Genomic DNA, 27,981 nt, shown 5'->3' on the forward strand with positions numbered 1-27,981 from the left:
CCCAGCCGCCCTGTCTCAGGGGCCCGTGCGCATGCGCGGTGCCAGCCTGCGTGGCCGCGAGTCCCGGATTTAAAGGGGACGCGGAGGCGGCCGGGCTGGCCTAGGGGGGCTGGGCTTGTCAGTCCCCGGACTCTCCTGCGCGCGGCGGCCGGAACCAGGTGCCTGGGGCCCGGGAACAGTGGCGGAGGGGGCTGGGGCTGCACGTCTCCCGCTCCCTCAGGCGGCCCCTCTCCGGGGCCCGGCCTGTCTCCCGCCGCCGGCCAGAGCCGCGGGGCTGGTCCCGGCCCGGCTGCGGAGTCTGCTGAGCGGCCTCTGCTGTGAGACTGCCCGGGCCCCTCCCCGGCTCCCGCCGGGCCGCCAGAGCGGGCAGTGCCCGGCACTGCTGCAAACCCCGGGCCCCAAGCTGGGCACGGGCGAGTGGCTGCTCCCCAGGCGGGCAGTGCTCGGCGCTGCTGCAAACCCCGGGCCCCGGCCTCCCAAGCTGGGCACGGGCGAGTGGCTGCTCCTCAGACGGGCAGTGCCCGGCGCTGCTGCAAACCCCGGGCCCCGGCCTCCCAAGCTGGGCACGGGCGAGTGGCTGCTCCCCAGGCGGGCAGTGCCCGGCGCTGCAAACCCCGGGCCCCGGCCTCCCAAGCTGGGCACGGGCGAGTGGCTGCTCCCCAGGCGGGCAGTGCCCGGCGCTGCTGCAAACCCCGCGCCCCAAGCTGGGCACGGGCGAGTGGCTGCTCCCCAGCCGGGCAGTGCCCGGCGCTGCTGCAAACCCCGCGCCCCAAGCTGGGCACGGGCGAGTGGCTGCTCCCCAGGCGGGCAGTGCCCGGTGCTGCTGCAAACCCCGGCCCCCAAGCTGGGCACGGGCGAGTGGCTGCTCCCCAGGCGGGCAGTGCTGGGCGCTGCTGCAAACCCCGGGCCCCAAGCTGGGCACGGGCGAGTGGCTGCTCCCCAGGCGGGCAGTGCTCGGCGCTGCTGCAAACCCTGGGCCCCAAGCTGGGCACGGGCGAGTGGCTGCTCCCCAGGCGGGCAGTGCTCGGCGCTGCTGCAAACCCCGGGCCCCAAGCTGGGCACGGGCGAGTGGCCGCTTCCCAGGCGGGCAGTGCCCGGCGCTGCTGCAAACCCCGGGCCCCAAGCTGGGCACGGGCGAGTGGCTGCTCCCCAGCCGGGCAGCGCTCGGCGCTGCTGCAAACCCCGGGCCCCGGCCTCCCAAGCTGGGCACGGGCGAGTGGCTGCTCCCCAGGTGGGGCCTGGCCTGGCATGGGGCGCTGAGTGCGGGCCGGCATGGAAACAGCCCTTCCCCGGTTGCATGCGCATGGCTCACTCACGTGTCTCTGCGCTCAGCCCAGAGAAAGTGCTTGGGACAATACTTGGGGGCAACTTACGCTGCTCAGAGACTTAGGAAGGTGCCTTATTTCGTTCCCCTTTTTCTCTGACTTAGTGGTTCATCGAGGGAGCTGCATGCCTGCTGTTTTCAAGATCCTCTTCTCGCAGACTGCCAGGACACTAAGCAGAAGGGAAGGACTTTGCTTGCCCCAGAGACAGGCTTGTCTACTGAGATTTGAAAGTTGCCTTCTGGGTCTCCCTGTGGCCAACCCATTTACTTGGTACCAGTTGCTAGTAAGAAATAAGTCTCTCCTTTCTGCCAGCAGAAGCCGGGGAGCTTGTGCTGAAGACTTTGCTGTTCCTTCAGCTTTGCATGTTTGGCATCGTAGGCGCTGCACAGTCCCTGATGAGATGGCGGAGCAGAGGTACTGCGTGGACTACGCCAAGCGCGGCACAGCCGGCTGCAAGAAATGTAAGGAGAAGATCTTGAAGGGGATGGTGCGCATTGGGAAGGTGGTCCCCAACCCCTTCACAGAGTCAGGCGGGGAGATGAAGGAGTGGTACCATGTGAAGTGCATTTTTGAGAAGCTAGAGAGGGCTCGAGCCACAACAAAGAAGATTGAGGACATCACAGACTTGGAGGGTTGGGAAGAGCTCCAGGATCCGGAGAAAGATATGATAAACCAGCATATCTCAGGTGAGATGCTTGAGGGAGAAGCTCTGTGCCATTGTCTTGGGCCTTAATAATCTGTAATATTAGGCAATGCTGTATGTCAATGATTCCTACCCAACAGTATAGGGACCAGTAAATGGAATTGCAGTTCTTTGTGACTAGGTCCGTTGTCTCTTCCTCTGCATTATAATGAGTCTCTAGGATGGGCTGCTTTCCAGTCAGTGGTGCTGTAATCCATCCTGGAGATTCAGAGGTGTGAGGACGTGCATTTGGAGAAGCCCAAGTTCCCTCATGTACAAGCGAATGGGAGGTGTCAGGTGCTAGCAAGTATTCTTTGGTTAAATTAATCTACTTGCCCAAGAAGGATTGGAAGCTAGTGTTGTATGCTGTAATTCCACACACCATTTTCAGTTGCTGTCACCTAGTTGCCACTGCCTTTACCATCTAATTTTTCCTAAAAATGGCCTGCTTGCACTGAAGTTGGCAGTATTTGCTTTTGCTTTTTCAAACATCAGTATTGCTTCTATACTTTTGTTTTCTACAACACCAGTTATTCCACTGAGTTGTGATTTTTTTTTTTCTGTTCCCAGTCTGAATTGAGGACTTTTGTTGACAAATTTCTCATCTTTAAGCCCTCTCCTTGAAAAGCTTTTCACCTTTTGGAGTCTGTCATATAATTTAGCTGTTTAATCAGTTGACGGTGGTCACTGTTGAAAGAGGAGGAGCCTTGTGTCATTCCACTGGGGCTGAGTGCATCGCTTCTGCGGTTGTTACAGACCCTGGCTAGCTTAGAAACCATCTAAGAATCAAAACTTAATATTTTTCCAAAGAGGTTGTGGCAGCTAAGGCTTTGGAGTGGATCCTTCCTCATTGCTCCATGATCCTCAGGCTATGTCTTCATGGCAGAGTTAACTTGGATGATTGCCTGGGTTAGCCTAGTTTCAGTGTGAGAAGCCGTACCACAAAGCATGCCTGAGTTATTGTGTCCTCACTGGTGCTGCACCCTCACTTGTGTATCACTAGAACTTCTGGGAACATATCCCATGGTTCTTTGAACTGCCGTGAGCTGAGGTGCTCTGATTTCCCAGTGAGTTGAGAGAACTTGTCTGCCCTTGGGGAGGATTACCAGCCTGAATGAAAGTGGCACCCAGACTCTAGCCTGTCCCCACAGATGGGCCAGTTAACCCAAGTTTAAAGCATCCCTAAACTCACGTGAGAGTGTTTTACGTGTGGATCGGTGGGGTTAGAGGCAACAGCTAAACAAGTGCCTGAGTTAACTCTGCAGTGAAGATATATTCTCAGAATTCAAGCACTAAGAGAGTGGAAGAGGGAAGCACTGTTGTCTGATGGTGAGAGCAAGACACTGGGAGCCTCAAATCTTGGCTAACATTCATATCTAGCTCTGTTTTGCTGTGAGTTTTGGAATATCGCTTAACCACTCTGTTTTCTTATTTGTAAAATGTTTACCTGTCTCCTCCCTCCAGGTGTTATGTGGGTTAATTGTTTGTAAGTTCTGACAGAAGTTGTTCATTGCAAAGGGTTGTAAATTACTTACCTGATTGGATTACGGGTTGCTTTGACCCCGATGCTTTACCTCTTACTGTGTTCTACAGAGGCCACTTCCAAGGCGGCGAACACACCTAAGAAAAAGGCGACTATCCAGGCAAAGCTCTCCCCCAGTGGACAGATAACCAGTCCCAAGAAGGAGCTACTAGCTACCCCCAATCCATCACCAAAGAAATTCTCTGGCTTCACAGGTGGGAATTATGCTGGTGCTGGGGGAATCTTCATTCCTCTTATACTATTAGCATTAGCAGCGGAGCTTCAATTTAAGTCAAACCTCAGTAGTTTATATCTAGTGAATAAGAAATGATTTAATACGAACAAAACTTCATATTTTATTTACTTTGTGTAGACAAAGTTATGTTTTCTAAGCTGTCAGTCATAAAAGAACTGATGTTTGCATTATTTTGGTGATGTGTACTACCAAATCTTCTTCCCAGAAAGAGTAAGGGGACTGGAGAACTGTATTTATAAGTCTAGATCAGTGGTTTCCAATCTTTTTCATTTGTGAGCCCCTAAAAAAATGCAGCCCCCATTGGAAATCTTAGACACAGTCTGCAGACCTCCAGGAGCTCATGGACTACAGGTTGAAACCACTGATCTAGATCAAATGTGGACTCCAGTTATCTGTAATCAAAAGGAGCTGCACCTGTCAGTGGAAAAGCTCTGATTGAAATTAGGGGGAGCAGGATCTGGATTCAATTGTATGCATGAACAATGATGATATTTTGAAACCTATAACTGAAGTGGAGAGTGTTTTTATTTTGTGACTTACACTGGCTACCTGGCTGGTTCTTTGAAGAGCCTTTTAGATTTGGAAACTGCACCCTTTTCTACGGAAAGAGAGGCTGAAATAAACCAGGTAGCACAATCTGGGATTTTTTTTAATATTTAGTGACACTTGTTAAAGTAAAATCACTTTCCCTCAAAATTGCAGAAATGTGGGCACAGCCCTTCTTTGCCTTGGTACCCCTGGAAAAAATTTCATTTCTAAATGAAAATTCAGTAAACATGTTTTATTGTATTTGACAAACTCTGGTTTTGTAGGTTATTTCGTCGTGCTCTGAATTGTATAACAGAAGCTAGCGATGGAAAGACTCCATTATTTCACCCAGTCTTTCTTGCCCATATAGGATTCTCGTATGCTATTTTCTAGTTTTGTCCAGTGTAGCTCTAAGGAATTGAGCATCCATCTTTCTTGTGGGTGATGGAAGGGAAACCACAGAGTTGGCAAGTATAGAAATAAATTTCTCATGGTTTTCAGAATATAACTGTCCAGAAGCTGTGCAGATCGCTTCATCCCTCCCAAGTGGAGTAGTATCCTGTTAACTGAAAGCTTCTGTAATAAGTTGAGTATTTGCTGGTTAGTTCCTGAACTTAGAATCATAGAATATCAGGGTTGGATGGGACCTCAAGAGGTCATCTTGTCCAACCCTCTGCTCAAAGCAGGACCAGTCCCCAACTAAATCATCCCAGCCAGGGCTTTGTCAAGCCTGACCTTAAAAACTTCTAAGGAAGGAGATTCCACCACCTCCCTAGGTAACCCATTCCAGTGCTTCACCGTCGTCCTAGTGAAAAAGTTTTTCCTAATATCCAACCTAACCCTCCCCGACTGCAACTTGAGACCATTGCTCCTTGTTCTGTTATCTGCCACCACTGAGAACAGCCAAGCTCCATCCTCTCTGGAACCCCCCTTCAGGTAGTTGAAAGCAGCTATCAAATCCGCCCCCCCTTCAACAGACTAAACAATCCCAGTTCCCTCAGCCTCTCCTAATAAGTCATGTGCTCCAGCCCCCAATCATTTTTGTTGCCCTCTGTTGGACTTTCCAATTTTTCCACATTCTTGTAGTATGGGGCCCAAAACTGGACACAATACTCCAGATGAGGCCTCACCAATGTCCAATAGAGGGGAATGATCACCTTGTGAGCAGTAAAGAGGCCTGGGTTTAATTAAGTTATTGCTAGGGTATTGATCCTCTTGTCTCTGTAACATCAAGACAAACAGATGCTCACTGGGTACACAGAGTAATTACATTATACAGCAGAACCTAGTTTATCCATAGGCAACTGGAAATTGGATTGTGTCCCCTTAAGTTCACCTGTTGCATAGTAAAACAAATTTCAAATTAGTTAAATTCAGAGACTTGGAATTTGTTTTATTTGGATGAACTGGTTGTAGTGTACTTCAGGAGTCCAGATCCAGTTCGTGGCTCATGGGATGGGCTCCATCTTGGCACCTGCCTCTGGAAGTTGAGTGGGAAGAAGTGAAAAATGGTTAGGGAGGGATCGTAAGGGAGCCTGCAGCTTTGTCAAGCCTTTTCCTTCCACTGAAGGTTGCCTTTTGCTGTGAGAATATTGGGGAAACCTGATGCTGGAGTGGAGAATTGCCTATAAAGTGAGAATAAAATGAAAGGATCTGTCAGCATGACCATTTTTCATTGAGATTTTAACTTTATTTCATAAATTCCACAAAATTCTCATGTGCTCTGAGTGCAAAGTACATACTAAAGTCGTTGAATTTTTTTGTTAAAAATGCACATTCCGATTTTTAATCATGCTTTTACAAATCTCATTGCTGTGCCCTTCACTACTCACGTCTGAAGCTTTGCCAGCTTGTTGGGATTGTTCTTGCTTTTCATTTGCCTGGACAGTAGTGACCCTTGCCTTCAAAGTTTGTACCATATCATCCCAACCTACTTATTAAAAGTTAAATAAATGCTATGTCTCCTTTTGTACAGCTAAACCGGGCAATTCTGATGAAGTCCCTGAAAGCTCTCCCCACAAGTCTAGCCTCTCTGCAAAGAAGTGTGACCCAAAGCACAAAGATTGCTTGCTGCGGGAGTTCAGAAAGTTGTGCGCCATGGTTGCCGAGAAGCCCAGCTATAACGTGAAGACGCAGATCATTCAGGACTTCTTGCAAAAAGGAACTGCGGGAGGTGTGTGAGACTCCTGCTTGGCATTTTTCGGTGTTGGGAGGGCATCTGAAAATAATGAACTGCAAAGGCCACCCAGCTTTATGTCAGGGATGGGGACAAAGGACAGTCAAGTCCATGAGTAAGATGTGATTCACAGAGTTGTGCGCTGCACCACTTTTGTCTCTGTTGTGATGTGGGCAGTGCCTACAGTGTGGATTGCCTTGCTCTCGTCTGTTATCTAGATAATAAGTTCAATAAGACTGGGTCCCGTGGTGGGAGCAGGAGAAATGTTGGTAGCTGGTGCTAAATTTGCAGTAACAGAATTAGCTATGGGGGACCAACGGGGAGGTGCCTTGAATGTAGAGTAGTACCCCATAGGGCAACACATGGTGGGCCATGGTTGTGTTGCTGTCTTTTAGAGTTAGTATTTACCTGCCGGGCCCCTGCGTACATGAATCTATGGCCTGTCACTGAGACCGATGTCTGACAGTTTCTAATGATGCACACGCCCTTTTCCAGATGGCTTCCATGGTGACCTCTACCTGACTATTAAGCTGCTCTTACCGGGTGTCATTAAAAGTGTTTACAACTTGAATGACAAGCAGATTGTCAAGCTGTTCAGCAGGATTTTCAATTGCAGCCAGGAGGAGATGGTCCGAGACCTAGAGCAGGTCAGTAAAGGGATGGAGGCTGCATGTTAATTTCATCTCTCACTATTCAGCCCCTTGATACTGAAACCATGCACACTTTCCTTCACTTGAAAGGACTGTAAGATTTCAGAGCTGGAGTTGGTGGTTCTCTTTCATAATGAAGCTTCCCACAAACTGGGAATGTATAATGGTATTCCAGCAGAATGCAGGCTAGCATTACAATGCACATCAGTTAATCCCTAGCATCCAGGACTAAAGCTATGCAAAAGTTATGAACAATACACTGGTCACACCTGACACACTGAAATGTTTGCTGCCGCTACCCCAGGGGTTCTTGTTTTGTCCCATTTAACTGATTGTTTTGCAAGGACTTACTTTAAAATAAAAGCAAAATTATAACCCAAACGACGACGATGGGTGCACTTCTGTAGGCTTAGAGTGTACTAGCTTCCAGTGAACGCAGCAAGAATTCACGGCACATAAATGCTACAAGATTGGATTCATGGTGAGGAAATTAAAGGCCCCAAATGTTGTAGTGGTGGAAAACATAATGACAGCAGGACACAATGTCTGTGTCTTGCGTATACCACTTAAAAAAGAAATGGCTAGGAAGACCATCCCAGTGCTGTCTGTTGCCCTTCCTTGCTCTTTGGTTGTGACCCAGTCATAGAGGTCAGGCATCAGACTCCCTTTTTCCCCTCCTACTAAAGATCTAATTATTGACCCATACTTCATCTCCATCCCTTTTGCCTTAGTCTCCTGCCAAAGGTTTGATAAACACCCTGGTTTTGTTTGTTTTGGAGACAGGGAGATGTTTCCGAAACTGTGCGCATCTTTTTTGAAGAGAGCAAGTCCTGCCCTCCTGCTGCCAAAAGTCTCCTCACCATCCAGGAGGTGGATGAGTTCCTCACTCAACTTTCAAAGCTTTCCAAGGAGGACGAGCAGCAAAGTGTGCTGCAGGATATCGCTAGCAGGTAGGGTAAGACGCTGGTAAAGCTGACTCTGAGGCCGTAAACACAAATCAGTGAGTGGTTCTGGTTATTTTTTAAGGGGATAAGGATCTGTCTCTTGCATTTAGATAACTGGTTTGAATCCAGCCCACGTTGGTAGTCTTTGCACTCTGGCTTTTTGACAGTCTGTGTGAAATGTGTAGGCCTCAGTGCAGTTCCTAGTGGATAAGTGTGCACATTAAAAACTATAACCACAATTGTTACTGACTGAAAAGGCCATTAAGACTGAACTTGCTCCTCGCCTCTATAAAGGGTCCTTCAATGGCAGAGTTGAATCTCATTTGAGTACTGATCAGCGTGGGTGGAGAGCGTGTTGCTTTTGCTCATGCTGTGTGTAAAGAATTTCAGTCTTGACTATCAAGTCAGTATCTAGCACCAGCACTGAGCAGAAGGTCAACAGAGAAACTTCTGATCTAATCTGTATGTAAAGCTGCTGTTCTCAGCCACTGTGAGGGAAGAAAACTAAACCTGAGCATGTGTCTTGCTCAGTCACCATATAGGTTTCTGGCTATGGACCAGTTACTGTATTTTTAACTTAACTTCATTTTGAAATGTAACAAATTAATGTAACAACTATCTTTCTACAATTTCTGTATATGAAGAAATAGAATTACTGTAGGGATTAAATTTGAAGGACACTGAAATCCTTCAAGCCATATATTTTTGGGCCTGTAAGAGTGTAAAATCTCATACATTTTTGTTCTTTGACCATAGTAAGGCTTTTGAATTGATCCTTCCAGACCTGAATAATGATAAACACTTGGGCCAAGATGTTACAGTGTAGCAAATTATTTTTAGTGCCTCAATTTTTGGGTGCTTAACTTTTGATACCTTAAAGGGGCCTGATTTGCAGTGCCCAGCACTTTCTGAAAATCAGATCCGTGAAAGCATCTCACGTTGGACACACAAAATTACTTTTAAAAATCTATACCCTGATATTTTCCATGCCATACAGACTTGTCACTCATCTGTCTAAAATCAAATATTTGATACTTCGTTCCATCTATACTTAGTTCATGATTCAGCTAACGTGGATAGGAATGCTACATAGTGCAGAAGTCAGTGTTTACCCTCTTTGTCAGTGAGACTGAACTGTTACCACTATCAGTTTTTTCTCAACTGATGTGTGATAAGAGCTCCACTTCGGCCAGCTTTCTGTTTGCTTTTCCTAATGGCTGTGTCAAGTACTTGTTTCTTGGTTTCTGCAAATCTGCTCTTATTCTATTGCTAGTTATTGCCAAAAGAATGGATTCCTTGGAGTTTGCAGCGAGACCTTCTGGAGTTTTTCCGTTTTTTCCCAGATTCTACATGTTCTCAATCTTTTTAAACTCTCCGTTAATTTGTCTTGGAGTTGGTCTCTTTTGTCCCTCACTGGAAAATATTGACTTGAGAGAATCATCCCCAACCCCACTTCACCCCTTCCCTCAAGGCTCCCCTCCTGCCCCTCCTCTTCCCCGCCTCTTTCCACCCCCTCCTCCGAGCATGTCCCATCCCCACTCCTCCCCCTCCATCCCAGCGCCTCCTGCATGCTGGGGAACTGAGGGTAGGTACTCTACGGGGTCCACCAGCCATGCTGATCACCTCCTCCCCCTCCCTCCCAGTGCCTCCTGCATGCCACTGAACAGCTGTTCCTCAGCATGCAGGAGGTGGTGGGAAGGATGGAGAGGAGTTGAGGGAGGGAGGGGCTGGCGGACCCCCAGAATACCCTCGCAGACCCCAGTTTGAGAAACGCTGGTCTAAAGGTTGATACAAAGAAATCTATCCTCTGACCTCTTATGTAGCATCATTGCAAACTATATGCGTAGAACAGCACTGGATAGCCCTCCCAGAGATGACTGTATCAGCTAAATAACCCATTGTGCAACAGTGAGAAAAGGGCAAATCCCTGTGTTAAATCCCGTGGCATCTTTAATATCTAGACATTTCACACACCGTCTCTTCTAAAAGCCCACTCACCACCAGATGGCAGTAAATTGCGTGGAACTCAGTTTCCCGCTGAAGGATGAAAGGCTTTCACCCCGCTGGGATTTGAACCTACGCTTCTGGAGAGTTTGGGAGCCTTATTCTAAAGTTTAGCTCACTGGCTGAGCTATCCCCTTAATGCATTTCTTTTGATTATTTGCATAGATTGTTGGGAGTTGAGCAAGTGTTTCAATCAATACCAGACACCCTGATTTCAGTACTGTGACCTGCTGAGTGTGTGGCTTGTATCTGCTCTAACTTCAGCAGACAGTGATGGTATTGCTGAAATGCAGCCATGCAATCTGCCTCGCAATTTGCATAACACGCATGTAACAATGAGATCAATTATACACCTCGCTTTCCAAGGAAAGTGATGGGAGCGCCATTTCCTCAGTCATTCAGAGCTCTAGAAAGTATGTTGCAGTGACTGGGGGGCTGGTGGCATGGCTTTAAACTGCTCTTCTGCAGAGAGGCCCACACTGTGTTATGTAACTGCTATTGTAGTGACACTATATAAGCTAAAAACTCTATGGGACTCAGATTAGAAGAGGATCCTCATCTTTAACTTCTGCTTCTGTGTAGTCATACTCTCATTCTGCTGCGTTGTTTATCCTGTGGTGCTGAGGTTTGGAGCAGATTCCTTTCTCTGTTATTAAGGGAAGGAATAGTTCAGATGAACATCTTCTGATTGAATCCTCTTTTCATTTTAGGTGCACAGGGAATGACCTGAAATGCATCATCCGGCTAATAAAGCATGATCTGAAAATGAATGCTGGTGCAAAGCACGTGTGAGTTCCACATTTACTGTTTGAGACGTAAAAATGGAAGCAGGCAGCAGCCTCCTTAACTGTCTGCAGAGAGGCTTGGCTTGAGAGAGTGACTTTCTTTTTTCCCCCTTAATTGTTTAAAGGTTGGATGCTTTAGATCCTAATGCTTATGAGGCATTCAAAGCCTCACGCAATCTCCAGAATGTGGTGGAGCGAGTCCTGAGGAACCAGCAGGAGACTGAGAAGTTGCCAGGTCTGAAGCGAACCCTCAGCGTGCAGGCCTCACTGATGACCCCTGTTCAGCCCATGCTGGTAATGTGGATTTCCTCAGTACCTTACGTAGGAGGGAGAGATGAGGATCCTTATACAAACTGTCTTGAGATTCTGACCTTTAAGGATCAATAGATGCATAAATGGTTATGCAAGATGGGGTGATGGGGTGCGAGGCACAGATATAGTACCTAGCTTTAAACTTCTCTTCCATGGAGAGGCCTGCACGAAGAGTGTTGTATAAGTGTTATTGTAGTGATGTGTGACACAAGCAAAAATCTCTCTCTGGAACTCACGTTTCTTCGGTTTCTTCTGGCTTTTCTTTGGGAAGTTTTGTAGAAAATCATTTCTGCTCTTTTGGGGCACAATGCTTCAGATAGTTTGTTTTTCTTTTGTTGGAACAAAAGAGAATTAAATATTTCTATCTTGGCTAAGTGGTCCCTAGAGGTGAAGAAGGTACTTACAGCCTCTAAATATTTGGAAGAGGTGAAGTTACATGGAGTGAGACGGAGTTCTAAATAAGATTGACTGAGTTAAATTAAGAAACAGAGAACTTGGTCTGAAGGTCTGGAGATATTCCCTGATAACACGATCTGTTTAAAGGGGAACTCGTCAGCAGGAAATCTGTCATTCCAAGAAACTAGTTTAAAGTAATTCCAGTCACAACCTTCACACGTGAAGTTTTTATGGGATTCTTCTTTCCTGTCTTCTGTAAGGCTGAAGCCTGCAAGTCAATCGAATATGCCATGAAGAAGTGCCCCAATGGGATGTATGCAGAGATCAAATACGATGGGGAACGAGTTCAGGTCCACAAGAATGGAGATCACTTCAGCTACTTCAGCCGAAGCCTCAAACCCGTCCTCCCTCACAAAGTAAGCAGAGTCCTAAGCTCCCGTTTGTAACTTGCCTTCTGTTTGCTTTTCCCTCTCCGGGCTCGTGTGATAAACTGTGAATTCCCCAGCAGTTCCTGGAGCCAAGAAGCCCAGTGTCTGTTGCAGACCATTGTGTAGCATGTCAAATGTTCTATGAATTTTGACAGCTGCATTCAACCCTGTGGGCAGAATTCATTGTTAACCTCTTGAGGCATGTCTATGCTGCACAGTAAGCCCGGGCTCTGACTCAGGTTTGAGCCTAAGCCCTGCTTTCTTCCACACCCAAAGCAGTCAGACTTGGGTCAGCAAGCACTCAGGACCTGGGTCCGTAGGACCCTTCTAGGGGGTTGGGTCACAGCTTGAGTCCTTGGGTGCAAGCCCTGTCATTTTGCAGTGTGGATACAGCTCAAGCTGCACATCCGAGTCAAAAGGTCTGCATAGTGCAGTATGGATGTGTGAGATCTTGGCCCAGGCTAGAAGGGACCGTTGTGATCATCTAGTCTGTCCTCCTGTACAACACAAGCCAGAGAACTTCCCCCAAATAATTCCTACAGCAGATCTTTCAGAAAAATATCCCATGTAGATTTAAAAATTGTCCGGTGGAGAATCCACCAGTATCCTCAGTAAATTGTTCCAATGATTAATTACTCTCCTCATTCTAAATTCTTGCCATATTTCCAGTCTGAATTTGTCTAGCTTCAACTTCCAGCCATTGGATCATATTAGACCTTTCTCTGCTAGATTGAAGAGCCCATTATTAAATATTTGTTCCCTATGTAGTTACTTGTAGCCTGTAATCAAGTCACCCCTTAACCCTTGTTATGATAAATAGATTGAGCTCTTTGAGTCTGTCGCTATAAAGTGTATAAAGTTTTCTAATCCTGTAATTTGTGGGAAATGCCCAGGAACTGCTGGGAACTGAGGGTTGTGTCATTTTGACACCACACGTTCAGTGGTTGCTTTGATTCAGAGACACCGTGTGTGAAAGCAGGTGAATGATGCTGAACACTTGTCCCATTTGGTAAGATTTACATTAGGAGGAGTATTTATGGCGTGTGAGAAAACTGATTCGTACTGTGAGGCACAGGGAGAGGCTCAGACTTAGTTCTGAAAGCCTAAGTCTGAACTCACTCTCCATCATCTAGAATTCGTGTCCTATATACAAACCTGCTTCCTCCCTCCTGCCTCTCCTTTCCATGTTTCTCCATAACTCCCTCTCCCGCCCCAGGAAAGTCTGAGGGGTTATGATTCTGCCTCTCCTTTGTACCTACTCCAGTCTCTCCTACACCTCTTTGTCAGGGATGCTTTGGCTGCCATCATGGCATGGGTTAGTTTCAGTAGGATGTGGTGGGGTTTGTAAATAGCATTGTGTTATGGATGGTTGCAGTGTGTTTAATACTACAGCCTTATCTGTTACACAGAGTTGAAAAGGGGAAATTGCTCCTCCTGCAGGTTACTGCCGGTGTGTTCCCATGTGTTTATAGCTCTGATTCAGTTCTCTCTCCAGTGTACAATCGCTTGCTGCTGGGATAGTGAGAAGCTGTCCAGCCAAGCACATTGCATTCTGAACATTGTGGAAAACATTGTGTGTTGCTGTGTTTGCTTTCCTCCCAGGACTGCATGAAGGGTGGGGGGGGGCCCTATCTTTGCTAAAAGAATGAGACAGACCCGTAGGCAGACTTAGAGAGTCTAAGGAAAGTAAGTCACCGCTATGTGCTTTTTCAGGTAGCCCATTTTAAGGACTTCATCCCCCAGGCTTTCCCTGGTGGACATAGTATGATCCTGGATGCGGAAGTTCTTCTGATTGACAACAAAGCCGGCAAACCGCTCCCCTTCGGGACCCTTGGAGTGCATAAGGTACCAAAGTGGGCACTTGCCATGTGTGGCTGCCGCAGTCTGAAGGTTAAAGCTGGTTGTTTAGATGCGATTAGTCTGTCAACTTAAAATTTTTTGTCATACAGTTCGTATCACTTAGGGCCATTCACATACCCAGTGCTGAATAGAACGCGAGAGGAAGATCTGGTCCCTGGCCCAAGGATGGGATAGTGTAAATTAGAAGGTACAGCTGAGGCACAGTGCACCAGATTATCAAAAGATCGTCTGATCAAATGGTGGTCCAGAGGTTTGGGAAACTTCAGCCCAGGATGGATATCAAAAAAAGATTGCCAGGAAAAATCAGTCACTTACAGGCTTCTCTGCCATTGCGTGCAACATTCTTTAGCAGGTGAAAAAGGACAGAATGATACTGACCTGAGCTTTAGGTCTACATCAGTATGATTTTAAAGCTCAGACTGAGGTGAGGATCAGGGCCTTAAACTGAAAATTAAATTGGAACTGTTTGTTTTATTGATTTCTAAGGAGCCGCTTATCTGAAATCAATGGAAGGTTTGTTTGGATTTTCCTCAGAGCAGTAACTCCTTTTACTTGGGTTGCTTTAAGCCATTAATATCATGTAGCTTTTATTACCGGGTCACTTGGAAATTAACATGTTTTATTTTCCTATTTTGTGCGTAAAGAGACGCTGTAAATTTAAATCAGGCTTCGTAAGAATGTTTATTGCTGTTGCAAAATACAATTTTAGCATGAAAGATTAAAGAGGGGGGGAAATATTTTTCTGTTTAGTGTTCTGTATGCTTGAGAGCACTTTGCTTATAGTCACATTTCTCCTGTGTTCCTGCTTGCGTAATAACTTTTGATGGTAAAAACAGATTGATTTCTTTGATCTTAATTGTTTTGCAGAAAGCTGCTTTCCAGGATGCCAATGTCTGCTTGTTCGTGTTTGACTGCATCTATTTCAATGAGACCAGCCTGATGGACAGGTGTGTTTGGCAGACAGCTTCACTGATGTTCAGGATGGAGAAATAGGTGTAGGGCAACATTTTCTAAAGCACCTAAATTCCATGTTCAAAACTGACTTAAGCATTTGGGAGCCTAAGTCCCACTGAAGGATTTAGGCTCTTAAGTACCCAAGTCCCTTTTGAAAACGGGATTTGGGCTTTTAAGTGAGGCACTTTTGAAAATATCAACCCTAGTCTGAAGATAGCTCTACATATTTTCCTCCTCAAAATTCTGACTGGCATACTCGCAAATGGAATATAGGACACAGATTTCCAGCCAGAATTCTGGGAAGGAAATAAAACACCCTACATTTTTAGTGCTACTTATAATGTGGTCAACATTTAAGAGCAACAGAGTAGAAGCCAAGACTTCTTGGTTCTGTTCAGAACTCTGCCACTAACTACTCCTGTTGTGAGCTTTGGCAGGTCACTCCTGTTGCCACAGTTCATTTGTATAACGTATACGTGATATCTTATGTGTAATGAAGACCACCTAATTCACAGAGGGGTCGAGAGGCTTGCTCAGTATTGACAAAGCACTTTGAGATCCTTGCGTTATCAATGCTATAAGTGCAAGTTGTTTTTAAAAACAGAACTTTCCACTTCTCTGTGTGGAAATAAATGTAGGAAGGCATTTGCTAAGTGTTGTTTAAATGTTCGCGTGACTAGTACTTCGTGTCGATGGGGATCTTTTGCTTCTCATTGGTTGATGTGTCTGTACTGTGTTTCTTAGGCCCCTGCGTGAGCGTCGAAAGTTTCTCCATGATAACATGGTGGAAATCCCCAACCGGATACTCTTCTCCGAGATGAAGCATGTCACAGTGAGTTCAGTTTCAACGAGTAAAAAGGCATCTTAAATCGTAATCTCTCTGGCCTATGAACTGGGCACTTTGCAGCCCCATGATTAATGGAGCAGCAGTATAATTAGTGGTGCAATTGTGGTGATTGTTATCCGAGTGATTGTCCTCCTGGATTCCATTTCTGGTGTGCTCAGATTCTTTTGGCCTTCAGTGCTGCACCTGCTCTCCTGCTTGAGGGCATAAAGGGTGGAGTGGGCTCGTCATTTCTTACTATCTGTGGCAGCAATATGGAACTTTTGTTGTGTCCGTCTGCTTACTCTATGCACCGTGCAATTTTTCGTAGACTAGTTAATAGTATAGTTAAAGAAGCTCCTGCAGGAACATAGGGAGAAGCTGAAATCCAATGCGAGTGAGAGATAGTTAGTAGCCCAAACATCACTGCTAGCTGCAGTAGATGCTTCAGATAGAGCAGCTTTGTCAGTGTCCCCTTCCATCAACATGAGCAAGGCTTCATGGCTCTAATCTTTGGAAATACTGAAAGAGAGGGGTCCAAATGACTATTGGGGACCTTCCATTTGAAGGCTGTGATCTGTTCAGTGCATTTACTGATGAATCCCTGCATGCTTTGAAAGATTCAAGAGCCACTCTCCACTCGTTGGGAGTTTGCACACCAGCTCCTAGGAGGAAGCAGTGACTTTCTGCTTATTACTACAATGCACAAAGGACATCGGAGCCACTGAGAGAAACAGGGGTTCCAGCACAGGAGGCCCTCTACCTCTTTCTCCCCTACTGCACACCTTGTGTCTACATCACAGCAAGTTTGTCACCATCATTGAGAACCAATCAGAACCATTCCAAGATTTATGCCTCTTTCCCCTGCCCCCTCTTTGGCAACACCTTTTCTTATTTTTGGGAGGCCTGGACTCAGATTAATGGTTCTTAGAAATTATAACAAGGGATATTCCATCCAATTTCAGTTGCTTCCTTCCCACCTCATTCCCTGTCGCTACTGTTAAAACAAGTGGATTTCCTTCTAAATCTTGGAGCGGTGGAAGGAGGTGCATTTGGAAATCAGAGGGAAGAGGTTTTACTGATCTTTTTGGGGTTTAGATAACAAGGGAAGCTAGCACCTGATTCTAGATTTGAGATGTCTCAACAGGTGGACGTCAATCCATGCTTTCACATAGCACTATACCTTAGCTGAGGCATCAAGGTCTGATACCTGCTTCGGTAGAGCTGTCCTGCTGTCATTTAAATAGGACTGAATGAGATTACTGCCTTCTAGTCACCAGAAGTGGAATCCATATGGACAATCACCTGAAGAACAGTTACTTACCTTAGTGAGTGTGTAGACCACATGGATTCCACGACCAGCCCTCCTCCTCTTCCACTATAACAGAGTCTTATATCATCTGGATGCTATATGGCGAAGGAACTGAGGGACAGTTGGGTCTGCTCCACCATCTTATACCTGTAGGTGAGGAGCATGAGGATGTCAAAGACTTAAGTACAGCCCCAAGAGACCCTGCCAGCCAAAAGACTCTGCTCTCGCATGTGTGGAGTCATGTGCACCAGAATTGGAATCCATTTGGATGACACATCTAGCATAACCACATTTACTGTAAGGTCAATGACCGTTCTTTGTGTTTGGAGATATTGGTGGCAGTAGTCATTACATGCCCAGACTGACAATAGAGAAAAGCAGGTAGTGGGACTTGTCTCTCTGAAAATCACCTGCTGAATCTGGCTTCTTGTTCATTTCCCTTGCAGTCACTTCATTTTCTTTATGCATTTCTGCTTGTGCCTGAGAGCTGTAACGGTAGGCTCGGGAATGTCCATGAACACAGCCCCATCTGGTAGGGTAATCTTATCACAACAGTTTCCTTTTCCTTCCAGAAAGCTTCAGATCTGGCAGATATGATCAATCGAGTCATCCGCGAGGGGCTGGAAGGACTGGTGCTGAAAGATATAAAGGCAAGTCTGCTGGTGGTCATGATCTTTTCCTTGCTGAGACGTCCTCTGGAACCTGGGAGTAACAATTTCTCAGGAGAAGATTGCACCATGTGTAATGTACAATTGTTTTCATCTTATCTTACCTTGAACTCTGCTCTTAAGTAGATAAAAGCCTTTGAACTATGCCGAGAATGCCGTACAGTGGATTTCATCTGAGCTCCAGATTACTCACTGCTTCTTACCTAAACCAGTGTTGTTCTCACTTCCTTCCCCGCTCACGTATTGTTTTCCTGCCATCTGGTCTCCTGGTTATCTAAATGCGTTTGATGTCTCTGAAGCAGGGCTGTATTGTGCTCTTGTGCCTATAGCACTGCAGTCCAGTGGCTGGGCACCGAACTGGGAGTCAGGGAACATGGGTTCTAGTCATGGCTCTGTGTGACAATAGACATGACACTACATTTCCCCATACCTCAGTTTCCCTGTTTGTAAAATGTGGATAATGATACTTTAACTCCCTTTGAAAGTGATTTGAGACCTATGGATGAAAACACTATGTGGCACTTATTTATTATTAGCCTGTTTTTGAAGTGTCATGTCATCCTGGATTTTGGTAGGTGCTGTTTTCATGAACAAGGAAGCCTTAGTCTAAACCTTTCCTTGTGAACTGGAGTACTGAAGTACTCTAGGACAGTGTTTTCTCAACCTTTCTGATACCAGGGACTGACTTGCTGCATGTGAAGGAGCTCTCGGGGACCAGCCTAGTCCACGGACCGGTCGTGGAAACACTGATCAAGTACAGATCAAAGTGTTGGGCCACTTTTTTAAATGGTTCCCCACAGAAATCTGAATGGGCTCCTTTCTGATTCAGCGTTCTTGCTTATTTGCAGAGTACGTATGAGCCTGGTAAACGTCACTGGCTAAAAGTGAAAAAGGACTATCTGAATGAAGGTGCCATGGCTGACACGGCAGACCTGGTGGTTCTGGGAGCTTTCTATGGACAAGGCAGTAAAGGTGTGTCTCCTCGAACTAACGTGAGGCGATAACTTGCCTATGCTTCAGGTGGGAGAAAAATCTCTGGCTCACTGATTTCCAGGCAACTGGCTGTACTAGCTATTGCCTGCCACTTACTGTGTGTTTGTGTTGTAACCCATAATACAGCTAGCAGCCAAGCTCCATTGTGGGCTAGATTGTGCACAGCCGGATGAGTTGGCAGCTGCTGCACTGTGGCCCAATGGACAGATGCTCATTGTTAAGTTTTGTGGGTGGAGGGTTGCCTGGCTGAAATCCCGTCACAAGCCTAAAGTCCCAAGGATCACAGAGACAGGGAACCACTGTTCAGCTTGATGGCTCTTTGTGTGCCGTGAAGTGGTGGGCTCCTCCTGGCACTCCGATGCTGAAACCCCCTGCTCCCTGTTCCAGGTGGGATGATGTCCATTTTCCTCATGGGCTGCTATGACCCCAAGAGCCAGAAATGGTGCACGGTGACAAAGTGCGCTGGTGGGCACGATGATGCCACCCTGGCTCGGCTGCAGAAGGAGCTGGACATGGTGAAGATCAGCAAGGTGAGGGGGGCTCTGGCATGTCCCTGGGAGGGCACATCTTATATTTGGATCCAAGCTCAGTGTGTGAGGCTACTTGCTGTTCAGTTCCCATTTAGGCTACTGGACATTCCGATGAGAAGCTGCAAAGAGCGATTTGTGTGATTTGCTGTGCTTAACCTCACTAGCCACTAGATGGGAGCATTGCTTCACAAACGCTGAGACCACAACTTTCAAATGCACGTGCCTTTGACACACACATCCAGGGGTGGGCAAACTTTTTGGGCTGAGGGCCACATCGGGGTGGGGAAATTGTATGCAGGGCCGGGGCAGGGGGTTGGGGTGCAGGAGGGAGTGCGGAGTGTGGGAGGGTGTGGCAGAGGAGGGTGTGGGGTGCATGAGGGGGCTCGGAAGGGGGGTGGGGTGCAGGAGGGGCTCGGGAAGGTGCTCAGGGCAGGGGGTTGGGGTGCAGGAGGGGTGCGAGGTGTACAAGGGGGCTCAGGGCAGGGGGTTGGGGTGCACAGGGGTGCAGGGTGCAAGCAGGGGGCTTTAGGGCAGGTGGTTAGGGGGTGTGAGGTACAGGAGGGGTGGCAGCAGCGTGCACCGGGGCTGGGGCAGGCTCCCTGCATGCCTGCCCTATCCCTGGCCCCCTGCTGCTACCAGAAGTGCTGTGACCCCTGCGGGGAGGGGCACACGCGGAGGGCCCTTGCCGCACCTCCAGGTTTCCCGGCCAGTGGGAGCTGCGGGGGGTGTTGCCTGGAGGCAAGGGCAACGCATGGAGCCCTCTTTCTCCCCCCCCCCCAAACACGGGGGCTGCAGGGATGTGGTGTCGGCAGCACCACGGGCCAGATCCAAAGCCCTGAGGGGCCGGATCCGGCCCACGGGCCGTAGTTTGCCCACCCCTGCCTAAATCCAATCTCTCAGGTCACTTTAAGTGTCATCTAGGTGCAGAATTTTAAATATCAAGTCTGCAAATGTTGGGCTTGGAGCATTTACCTGGCATTTTAGAAGGTTGAGAATTCATTTTGCCTGGCACATCTGCGTAGACTCAAATCTGTTTATAACGAGTTAAAACCATTTGGGGAAACACTTAATTTTCACGTGGGATGAACATATAGATGGAAGCCAAGTCTCCCAAATCAGCAGAGGGGTTGCTGCCGATCTAAGGGATACACTGCCTCCCAATACCTGCTTTCCTGGGGCATGAGGGAGTGTCTTGGCCTCTTAATGGTAGAGATCCCTTGTGCAGAGATGCAGTGAGTTGTTGCTAATCTACCAGGTGTTAGTGATGGTGATGTTGTATTCAGGCCTGTATGTTTGCCTGAGATACAATTTTGGGTCTTGTGTACCCATTTGATATTTTTATATTCTTACTAATACGTGTGAACAAAGACACTGTTACATCTGCCCACAAGCAGATTTTGGGGGAGGGGTAAGAGAGACAGTGTTGCTGGGCAGAATGGGAGTGTAATATACGAACGCACGCTTGAAGGACAGTCCTGCCTCAAACTCCTCTCCTGAGATAAGGTCAAGCAACCAGTCGGGAGGGGCAAGGAGGGTTGCGGGGGGAGGTATAAGAGACACTGAAAGGCCAAAGAAATGCTTGTCTCTGACCGAAGCACAACCTCACTCCTTACCCCTCTCATGGGATACAAAAGAGGTGGTGCCAAAGCCCCAAGACCCTTCAAAATAAACCATGACCATAAATTGTAAGGGGCGGGACCAAGGGCGTGCACTGCAGGTAGAATTATGCCTGCTAAGGAAGGGGAAAAGGGGGGCCCTGGGGGGAAAAGGCTCTGCCGGTGTGCAGAGCTATGGATATGCTTGCCTGCTTATCCCCACTAAACATGGCACGGCCTGCACTTCGGACGTCTGCTCTTCTGCTTTCTGTCTGCGTGCCAAGAACCAGGGTAAGGGCTAACGTCCCCTTCAACACGTGTTTGCAGGTTTGTGTTTTATCAGGCATATTGTTGTAATAATCACCCTTCCTATGTTTGATCCTGTCCTCTTGGCCTCCTAGGATCCCAGTAAAATTCCAAGCTGGCTGAAAATTAACAAGATCTATTATCCAGACTTCATTGTTCCAGACCCAAAGGCAAGTGCTTCCACGGACAGAACATGCTTTCCAGGGTTGGCATGAGGCAATGCACTAATCTCTTAGTAAAGGTAGCGGTTTTCTATGCTACAGAGTAGTTTCTGCGGTGGGGCTCTGAGTGGTAGCACAAGTTCTCAATGTCGCATTTGCAGCCTGTCTTGGGAAAAATATTCCGGTGCATCAAACCTCATCTAAGATTTAAATTTTTTAAAATTGAGGTTTCCAGCCCAAGCTGCTGTTAAGAGAGGAATTGACAGAAACCTTTAGAGCAGTGGTTTTCAAACTGCGGGTTGCAACTCAGTACTGTGTCATGGAATGGAAGGCACTGGGTCACGGCAGCTCTAGTCAGCACCGCCAACTGGGTCATTAAAAGTCCCATCAGTGGTGCTGCCCAGCTAAGGCAGGCTAGTCTCTACCTGTTCTGACACCACGCTGTGCCCAGAAGTGGCCGCTTCCAGGACGCAGCACAGTCTGCACTGCCAGGACAGCAGGAAGCCTGCTTTAGCACCCCTGCTGCACTGCTGACCAGGAGCCGCCCGAGGTAAGCCTGTGCCCCGCTCCTGCGCCCCAGTCCTGAGTCCCCCCCAAACCTAGAGCCCCCTCCTGCACCCCAAACCCCTCAGCCCCACCCCAGAGCTGGCATCCCCAGCCCAGAACCCCCTCTCACACCCCAAACCCCTCATCCCCAGCTCCTTTTGGGTCGTGGGCATCAACAATTTTCTTCAACTGGGTCACCAGAAAAACTTGAAAACCACTACTTTAGAGGACTCATTTACTTCAGGAAAAATCCTGTTTCTCTGAAACACCTGATCCTAGCAAACTCACTTTTCCCAACAAATCCATCCTGGTGAGGGACCTCACATGAAATGTCAGACAGAAAGGAACTTTACTAAGTTAAATGGCTTGTGAAAATTGAATTGCAACTTTAAATATCTACTATCACTCCATAATTTTGCAGACAGCTTCAGTGCCACGCATATCTGTTATATTATCTCAAAGTTGACACACACATGCACACAATCTGTGATACTTCTGGTCATATAATTGAAAACACAACAGTTACTATTTATGGCTGCCTGTAGGTGTTTGGTAGACGATCTAACGGCAACACTCAAAGGATTAATTTGTGTGTATTTAGCTTAGTTTGGCCTGATCTCTTGCAGTGAAAGGGATGGGGGGCTCAGACACGCATTCAGTTAGTAGATGAGAGAGAGGGTTACAAAGGAAAATAATGTTGGGCTTTCTTGCTGATGGATCTCCAATATTCTCTGTCTAGAAAGCCCCAGTGTGGGAGATCACAGGTGCTGAGTTCTCTAAAGCAGAAGCCCACACTGCAGATGGGATCTCCATCCGCTTCCCTCGCTGCACCCGGATCCGAGATGACAAAGACTGGAAGACAGCCACCAACCTCCCTCAGCTCAAGGTGAGACTTGTAATCTGTTCACAGGTGTAGCATAGTAAGGACATCATCAAGCCAAAGGGAAACGCTTTCATAAAGTTATAGGCAAATTCTGATTGCATCGTGTGCACAAAGACATCTGCTGGAAGTGGTGTTTGTGGTGACAGGCTGCACTTTTGCTCTGCTTTTGAGATCAGTTTGGTTATTTAGATTGTAAGCTCTTCGGGGCAGGGACCATGTGCTTCTGTTTGTACAGCACCTAGCACCGTGGGGCCCCATTCTTGGTTGGTTCTTAAGCACTAGTTTAATAAATGTGATTAATAATAATACCGGACAGCAATAGGCTTTCGGATACAAGTTACTAGAGCGTTTGTGCACTGTTGGGAAATATTTGGCAACGCATTGCATTAGCTCTTGTAACAACCAGGATGTGGGAGGAAGACTTTTTTCTGGAAAGTCTCCAACCTCTGAGTTCTGCCAGTCTTACCACATTCTACCAATGCCCAATAAAGGATGGGGAGACATCTGGGAATTGACTGTAAGGGAGGGGTGATCATAGTGTGACAGCAAGGTCGGAATGGCAGTCTGCCAAGAGCCTGAACCACACTCGCTGGGCACAACCTGACTGCGTCCTTGTACCTGTCACGTCCTTGACTGATTGAAATGGGTTCTTCGTTGCCTTCACCAGTCAGCTGTTCTCGGCCTCACCGTTGTCATTTGGTGTTTAATCATGACCCTTTAAGTTCTCCTAGTGTCTTGTGTGGAGCAGCTGATAGGAATTCAGGAGAGGGTGGAGGATGTGGAGAGCGTGAGGAAAGGGCTTCAGAGGGCAGGTGCTGGAGAGAGGAGCCCTAGGGGGTGCCTGGTTTATCGCTTGTGTCTCTGGGCATTTCACATCTGATGTCAGGGAATTTCACTGTGGCTAACTGGTAGTATCTGTTTCCTTGCGGGACAGGAGCTGTACCAGCTCTCCAAGGAGAAGTCTGATTTCAATATCATTGTAGCAGAGGAGGAGGGGTCCACAGCCAGCAGCAGTGGCGAGAATGAGGGAAATTCTAGGTCTTCCACACCCCACAAAATTGCTAAGACCCCCCCAAGCAAGTCGCCTGCAAAAACCAAGAAGCCAGAAGGTAAGAGGGTGCCCTCCACAGAGTGTAAGGGCCTCTGGGGATTTGGGTTTGGTGGCTGGGCTTTCATTTGCCTTCAGCTAACACTGGTGTATGTGTTGCAGCACCCTGTACCTAACGTTAGTGTCAGTCGCACTGTGCAAAGATGTGAGCGCCTGTGGTTGGGGCATTGCAGTTCACGTCAAGTGAATGACTGTGGCTCTGAGGCTCACTGGGGCTGAGAGGAGGTGGAAGCCAGGCTGATGTGATGCTACAGCCCAGTATTGAGACAAACTGGTAAATAATAAAAACACTCCAAGATACAGTGATTAGAGCAGGGAACTTATTCTCCTCTCTCCATCTGTGCATCCAAACCCATCTCTGCAAAATGCACTAATCCAGGCCATTCCTGTTGACAGGCAGCAAAGCAGTTGGTCGGTCCCCCCAGAAGAAGGCGGAGGAGAAGCGAGGGGAGAAACGGAAAGCAGCTGAGCTGGATGACAACAGAAAGAAGGTACTGACGGCTGGGTGGGGATGGCTTCAGACCAGTGCGGGAGCTGCAGGGCAGTTAAGAGACAAGGAAAACTAAGGTGCATTAATGTTCCAGAACAAATCTGAAGCAGAGGCCATGTGCTGTGCAGGGGGCAGCTAGACTGCTATGGTGTCAGCCATACTGGAGTGTATGGGCCTGATGTAACCTTCCCCTGAACCTTGGGTAACAGTAGTATTCTCAGGTGACCAGTAAATCAGCCAGCAATAGCCAGCCATGCCCTGGGGAGAAGGGCTAAGGGTTGGCCTGGACATGCCACTGCCAAGTGGGGGTGCTATCATTATTGGTTCACTTCCAGCTTTTCCACCTTCCATCCAGCCAAGGAGCTGTGGAGACCCAGACCCCCACCCCACGGAGATTAGGCTCCAGAGCGGCCTCCTGTGCAGTTGATCCAGCGATTGGGAGGGAAGGGAGGCGCTTCCTCTAACTCAGCATTGAGGGATCTGCTCACTCTCTGCACAGTACAGTGGGCTCCAGGGAGCAGCAGAGTGGAGTCTGTTGCTTTGGGACATATTCCTCGGCATGGCTGCAGCCGGCTGTCTGGAAAACAAAGGTTGCCAAGCTGCAGTCCGTGAGGCCTAGCATGTGGAGGTGGGTGCTTCAAGCCTCCCTGTCTCAACCTGAGCATCAGGCTGCTCTTGGCCACTGCACCCAGTGGAGGATGATCTGCCAGAACTGTATCCAATCTCTGGGCCAAGCCAACAGACCCTTCAGGCTAGGAGGAGGAACGTTCAGTCTTCTGGAGAAGCCAGTAGGGCGGGGAAGGAGCCATGAGGAAGGGTGAATGGGAATGTGCTGTGAGTTACTCCAGAGGAGCTGGGGCCTCGTACCGCCAGCTCATGCAGAGCCAAACCTCGGCTAGGAAGCAGACTTGGTGCAAGCAGAACTGCTGCTCAGAGGGGCTGTTGTTTGTTGTTGCAGAGCAGACGTGGAGAGAGAACCAGCAGGCGAGCTGGGCACCCAGGAAGGTGCTAGCAGATCAGCATGGTAGAAGAGCTAGAGCTTTTTCCAGCCACCCTCGTAGAGCAGCCCGTTAGCTAGTCATTAAAGACTGAAGCGAACTGACTGGATTTTTCTGTTGCGAAAGAGCCCGCCGATGTGTTGCACTGCAGCTGGGTTTGCAGGAAATTACTGAGGCTTCTGGTAGATGCGGTGAGCAGGCACGTTGACTCATTCAGGAGCTTGGCTCTCTTCCAGGTGGTGTCCGTTACGCAGTGTGCATTCTCTGTCCGCCTCTGCCCTCCATCCTGAGCAAAGCAGTGATGACTCAGTATTTGCCCACCGGATCGGTTGTAAGCCAGTCTGAGAACCAGAGTTCAGTGAAATGTAAAAGCAGAAATGGTAGCAGCAAGCTCCTCCGACCGAGCCTCTGTCTCCTCCCCGTCCTTTCACACTGAGTACAGAGTGGCTGAGATAACGGGGCTTGTCATCCCGGAGCAGCTCAGGGCCCATCGTCCTGACTCCAGCAGCGGGCTGGACTAGATGCCGTGACGGAGGGCACGGCTACTCTTATTGCACCTGCTCGTTGGTGCAGTGCTGTGTGTGGAAGCAGTCGGGGTGCAGAGGGGAGGAATTGTCTGTCCTGATCCCAGCTGGGGATCACATTTATGTCCTGCAGTATGAAGCTTCTGGGCCATTCCAGTTTCTGCATTAACTAGTGACCTGTGCAGCTTATGTAAGTGACTCATCATTGGGAGGATAAAGTCACACGGCCTAGGCCCTTGAAAGGCTTGTAGAGTTTGGGGGGTTTAAATAAATCGACTGATCTTCAGCCCTAGCCACTAGTTGGGTGACTGCCAGGTGGGTCTGCAGGAGAGATGGCGTCATGGATCAGTTTGGGGAGGCATTCCATGCGGAGAGCACGGTGCAGAAGAAAGCGTAGCCACCCGTGAGCTGCCTGGCAGTGGAGCCTGGCAGAGGGGCCAGTATGACAGGAGATGCAGGCAGAGCTGATCAGGAACGTGCAGGTGAGGACAAGGAGCTGTCACATGACACGGTAGATGAGGAACAGGGGCTGGAAAAACTGGGCTTTGCTGTGCCAATCTGCAGTAAACCCTTTAACGAGCAAGTGTGCTGGCTCCTGCAGCAGACTGTGCTGGCCCTGCTGAGCTCTTTGAGGAAGGTTTGAGCTTTGTGGCCTCTGCATGGAGAGAAATGGCAAAGCCCCTGTACGAGCTGTGGGTCAGGGAGGGACCAGATGCAGGGAAAACAGTCCCTGGGTTTGGGTCGGCTGGAACACTCCTGATGTGAATAGCAAGTGCTAACTCTCAGGGCTACCATGCTGCACTAGATAAACTGAAAAACACCAGCTGCCGAAGTCACTGGGCATCTCCGCAGCAGGCTTGTTTTGGTCACTGGGCCCCGAGAGCAGCTGGCTAGAGGGCTAATACAGCGGCTCTGTAGCTCGTAGTAAGGCACTTAGCTATGGACGTACAGTTCAGTTGCAGCATCCAACTTTCCCAGGAATGTGTCTGTGTGTGAGGGACCCAGTGCAGATGGATTAACTGAAACCCAAAGAGTGAGGGATTTACAAAGGTAAGGCGGCCTCTGAACTGGGATTAGAACAAGATCCTCTTGGTTTGCAGCCCCCTCTTCTGAGCTCACAGGACTCTGTACTTGAGGGGCTCGTGCTTGGAACCTGCTGAATACTTTCAAAGAACTGAGATTGGGGCACTGGAGGGCGTTTGTTCAGTCTGACAGTGTCAGCTTGGGGAGTCCTGCTGGGTTCTTAGCAGGCATTGCTGCAGAGTGGGGGTAAGGGGTAGGTAGGGGGTTATAGGGCCAACAGCACCACCTGCAAATCCACCACTACATGTCTTGAAAGAGTTGTCGTTTGTCTTGTCCTGCTGCGGCGTTCCCACTGCACAGCGGCAGCATAGAAGGTAAGGCCCTGTGCTTCCTCCCCATCTGGGTTCGGGGACATCTTGCTGCCTCAGCATGATCCCTGCTGGGCGAGCCCCTTTGATTTGGAGGTCCCATTTGAAACACTGAACATTTTCAGCATTGAGGAAAAGAGTCTCTCTTCCCAAAGCTTTTATTAAATAAGCTTCATCCTTATTTGTGTTGCAGTAGCACCCAAAGACCTCCGTCAGCCCCCTTGCATCGGGAGCTGTCCATGTCTGAAGAGCGGTTAATCTAGTAAAGCACCCAGCCCACTCTAGTCTTTCCCACTCTTATTTCGCCTCACCAGCTTTTTTCTATTTCCCCACAATTTGCAGACGCTGCTGGACATATTTACAGGGGTGAAGCTGTACCTACCGCCATCCGTGGAGGACTTCAGCAAAATCCGCCGGTACTTTGTGGCGTATGACGGAGACCTTGTGCAAGAGTTCGACACCGCCTCAGCAACACACGTAATAGGGGACGTTGATGAGAACCCTGGAGCCAAACGCGTGTCTCCTGACTGGATCTGGGAGTGTATCCGGAAACGGAGGCTAGTGGCCCCCTGTTAAAAACTCTAGGCCGCTGCCTGGCCCAACACTGCTGAGCTCTAGGAAGGAACTCCCGAAGGGAACAGCAGAGACTAGGCAGGTGGAAGAAAGGCTGCGATCTGTCAAATGGCTGGAGCCTCACAGCTGGGTTCTAAGGATCCATAGCAACCACTTTGATTTTTATCAGTGCCAGCTGGAATGAATTCAGAGATCTCACTAAAAGATGGCACCCTTGGAATCCGTTCTCTTTCTGTCCATCATTTGAACCCATCCATT

The 27,981-nt window shown here is 48.4% G+C and overlaps 1 protein-coding gene across 4 annotated transcripts; it reads left to right on the plus strand.

The window, feature by feature from the left end:
* On the plus strand, nucleotides 1–27,943 carry LIG3 (DNA ligase 3). Of its 4 annotated transcripts, XM_039507285.1 has the most exons (21): nucleotides 2–158; nucleotides 1,430–1,595; nucleotides 1,704–2,011; nucleotides 3,601–3,744; nucleotides 6,289–6,486; nucleotides 6,985–7,136; nucleotides 7,923–8,089; nucleotides 10,798–10,875; nucleotides 10,998–11,166; nucleotides 11,841–11,996; nucleotides 13,722–13,853; nucleotides 14,736–14,815; nucleotides 15,567–15,654; nucleotides 17,530–17,607; nucleotides 18,474–18,597; nucleotides 19,006–19,148; nucleotides 21,145–21,219; nucleotides 22,496–22,642; nucleotides 23,574–23,748; nucleotides 24,144–24,238; nucleotides 27,493–27,943. In XM_039507285.1, the coding sequence occupies exons 2-21, from the start codon at nucleotides 1,450–1,452 to the stop codon at nucleotides 27,724–27,726; spliced, it is 2,889 nt and encodes a 962-aa protein (XP_039363219.1). In that variant the 5' UTR covers nucleotides 2–158; nucleotides 1,430–1,449; the 3' UTR covers nucleotides 27,727–27,943. The 4 variants fall into 4 exon arrangements, with proteins under 4 accessions (XP_039363218.1, XP_039363220.1, XP_039363219.1 ...); XM_039507284.1 differs by having other exon boundaries at nucleotides 1–158; nucleotides 1,430–2,011; XM_039507286.1 differs by lacking the exon at nucleotides 27,493–27,943 and adding an exon at nucleotides 25,196–25,335 and having other exon boundaries at nucleotides 1–158; nucleotides 1,430–2,011.
* The last annotated feature ends 38 nt before the right edge of the window (nucleotides 27,944–27,981 follow it).

Source organism: Mauremys reevesii, linkage group 20 (genome assembly GCF_016161935.1).
Source record: "Mauremys reevesii isolate NIE-2019 linkage group 20, ASM1616193v1, whole genome shotgun sequence".
In the NCBI taxonomy this organism is placed as follows: domain Eukaryota; kingdom Metazoa; phylum Chordata; order Testudines; family Geoemydidae; genus Mauremys; species Mauremys reevesii.

Bases quoted from the DNA above. Each gene is read 5' to 3' on its own strand.
- LIG3 (XM_039507284.1), top strand. From the start codon at position 1,450: ATGCCTGCTGTTTTCAAGATCCTCTTCTCGCAGACTGCCAGGACACTA. The intron at 2,012-3,600 runs GTGAGATGCTTG...TGTGTTCTACAG, and splicing joins GATAAACCAGCATATCTCAG to AGGCCACTTCCAAGGCGGCG. The intron at 19,149-21,144 runs GTGAGGGGGGCT...TTGGCCTCCTAG, and splicing joins ACATGGTGAAGATCAGCAAG to GATCCCAGTAAAATTCCAAG.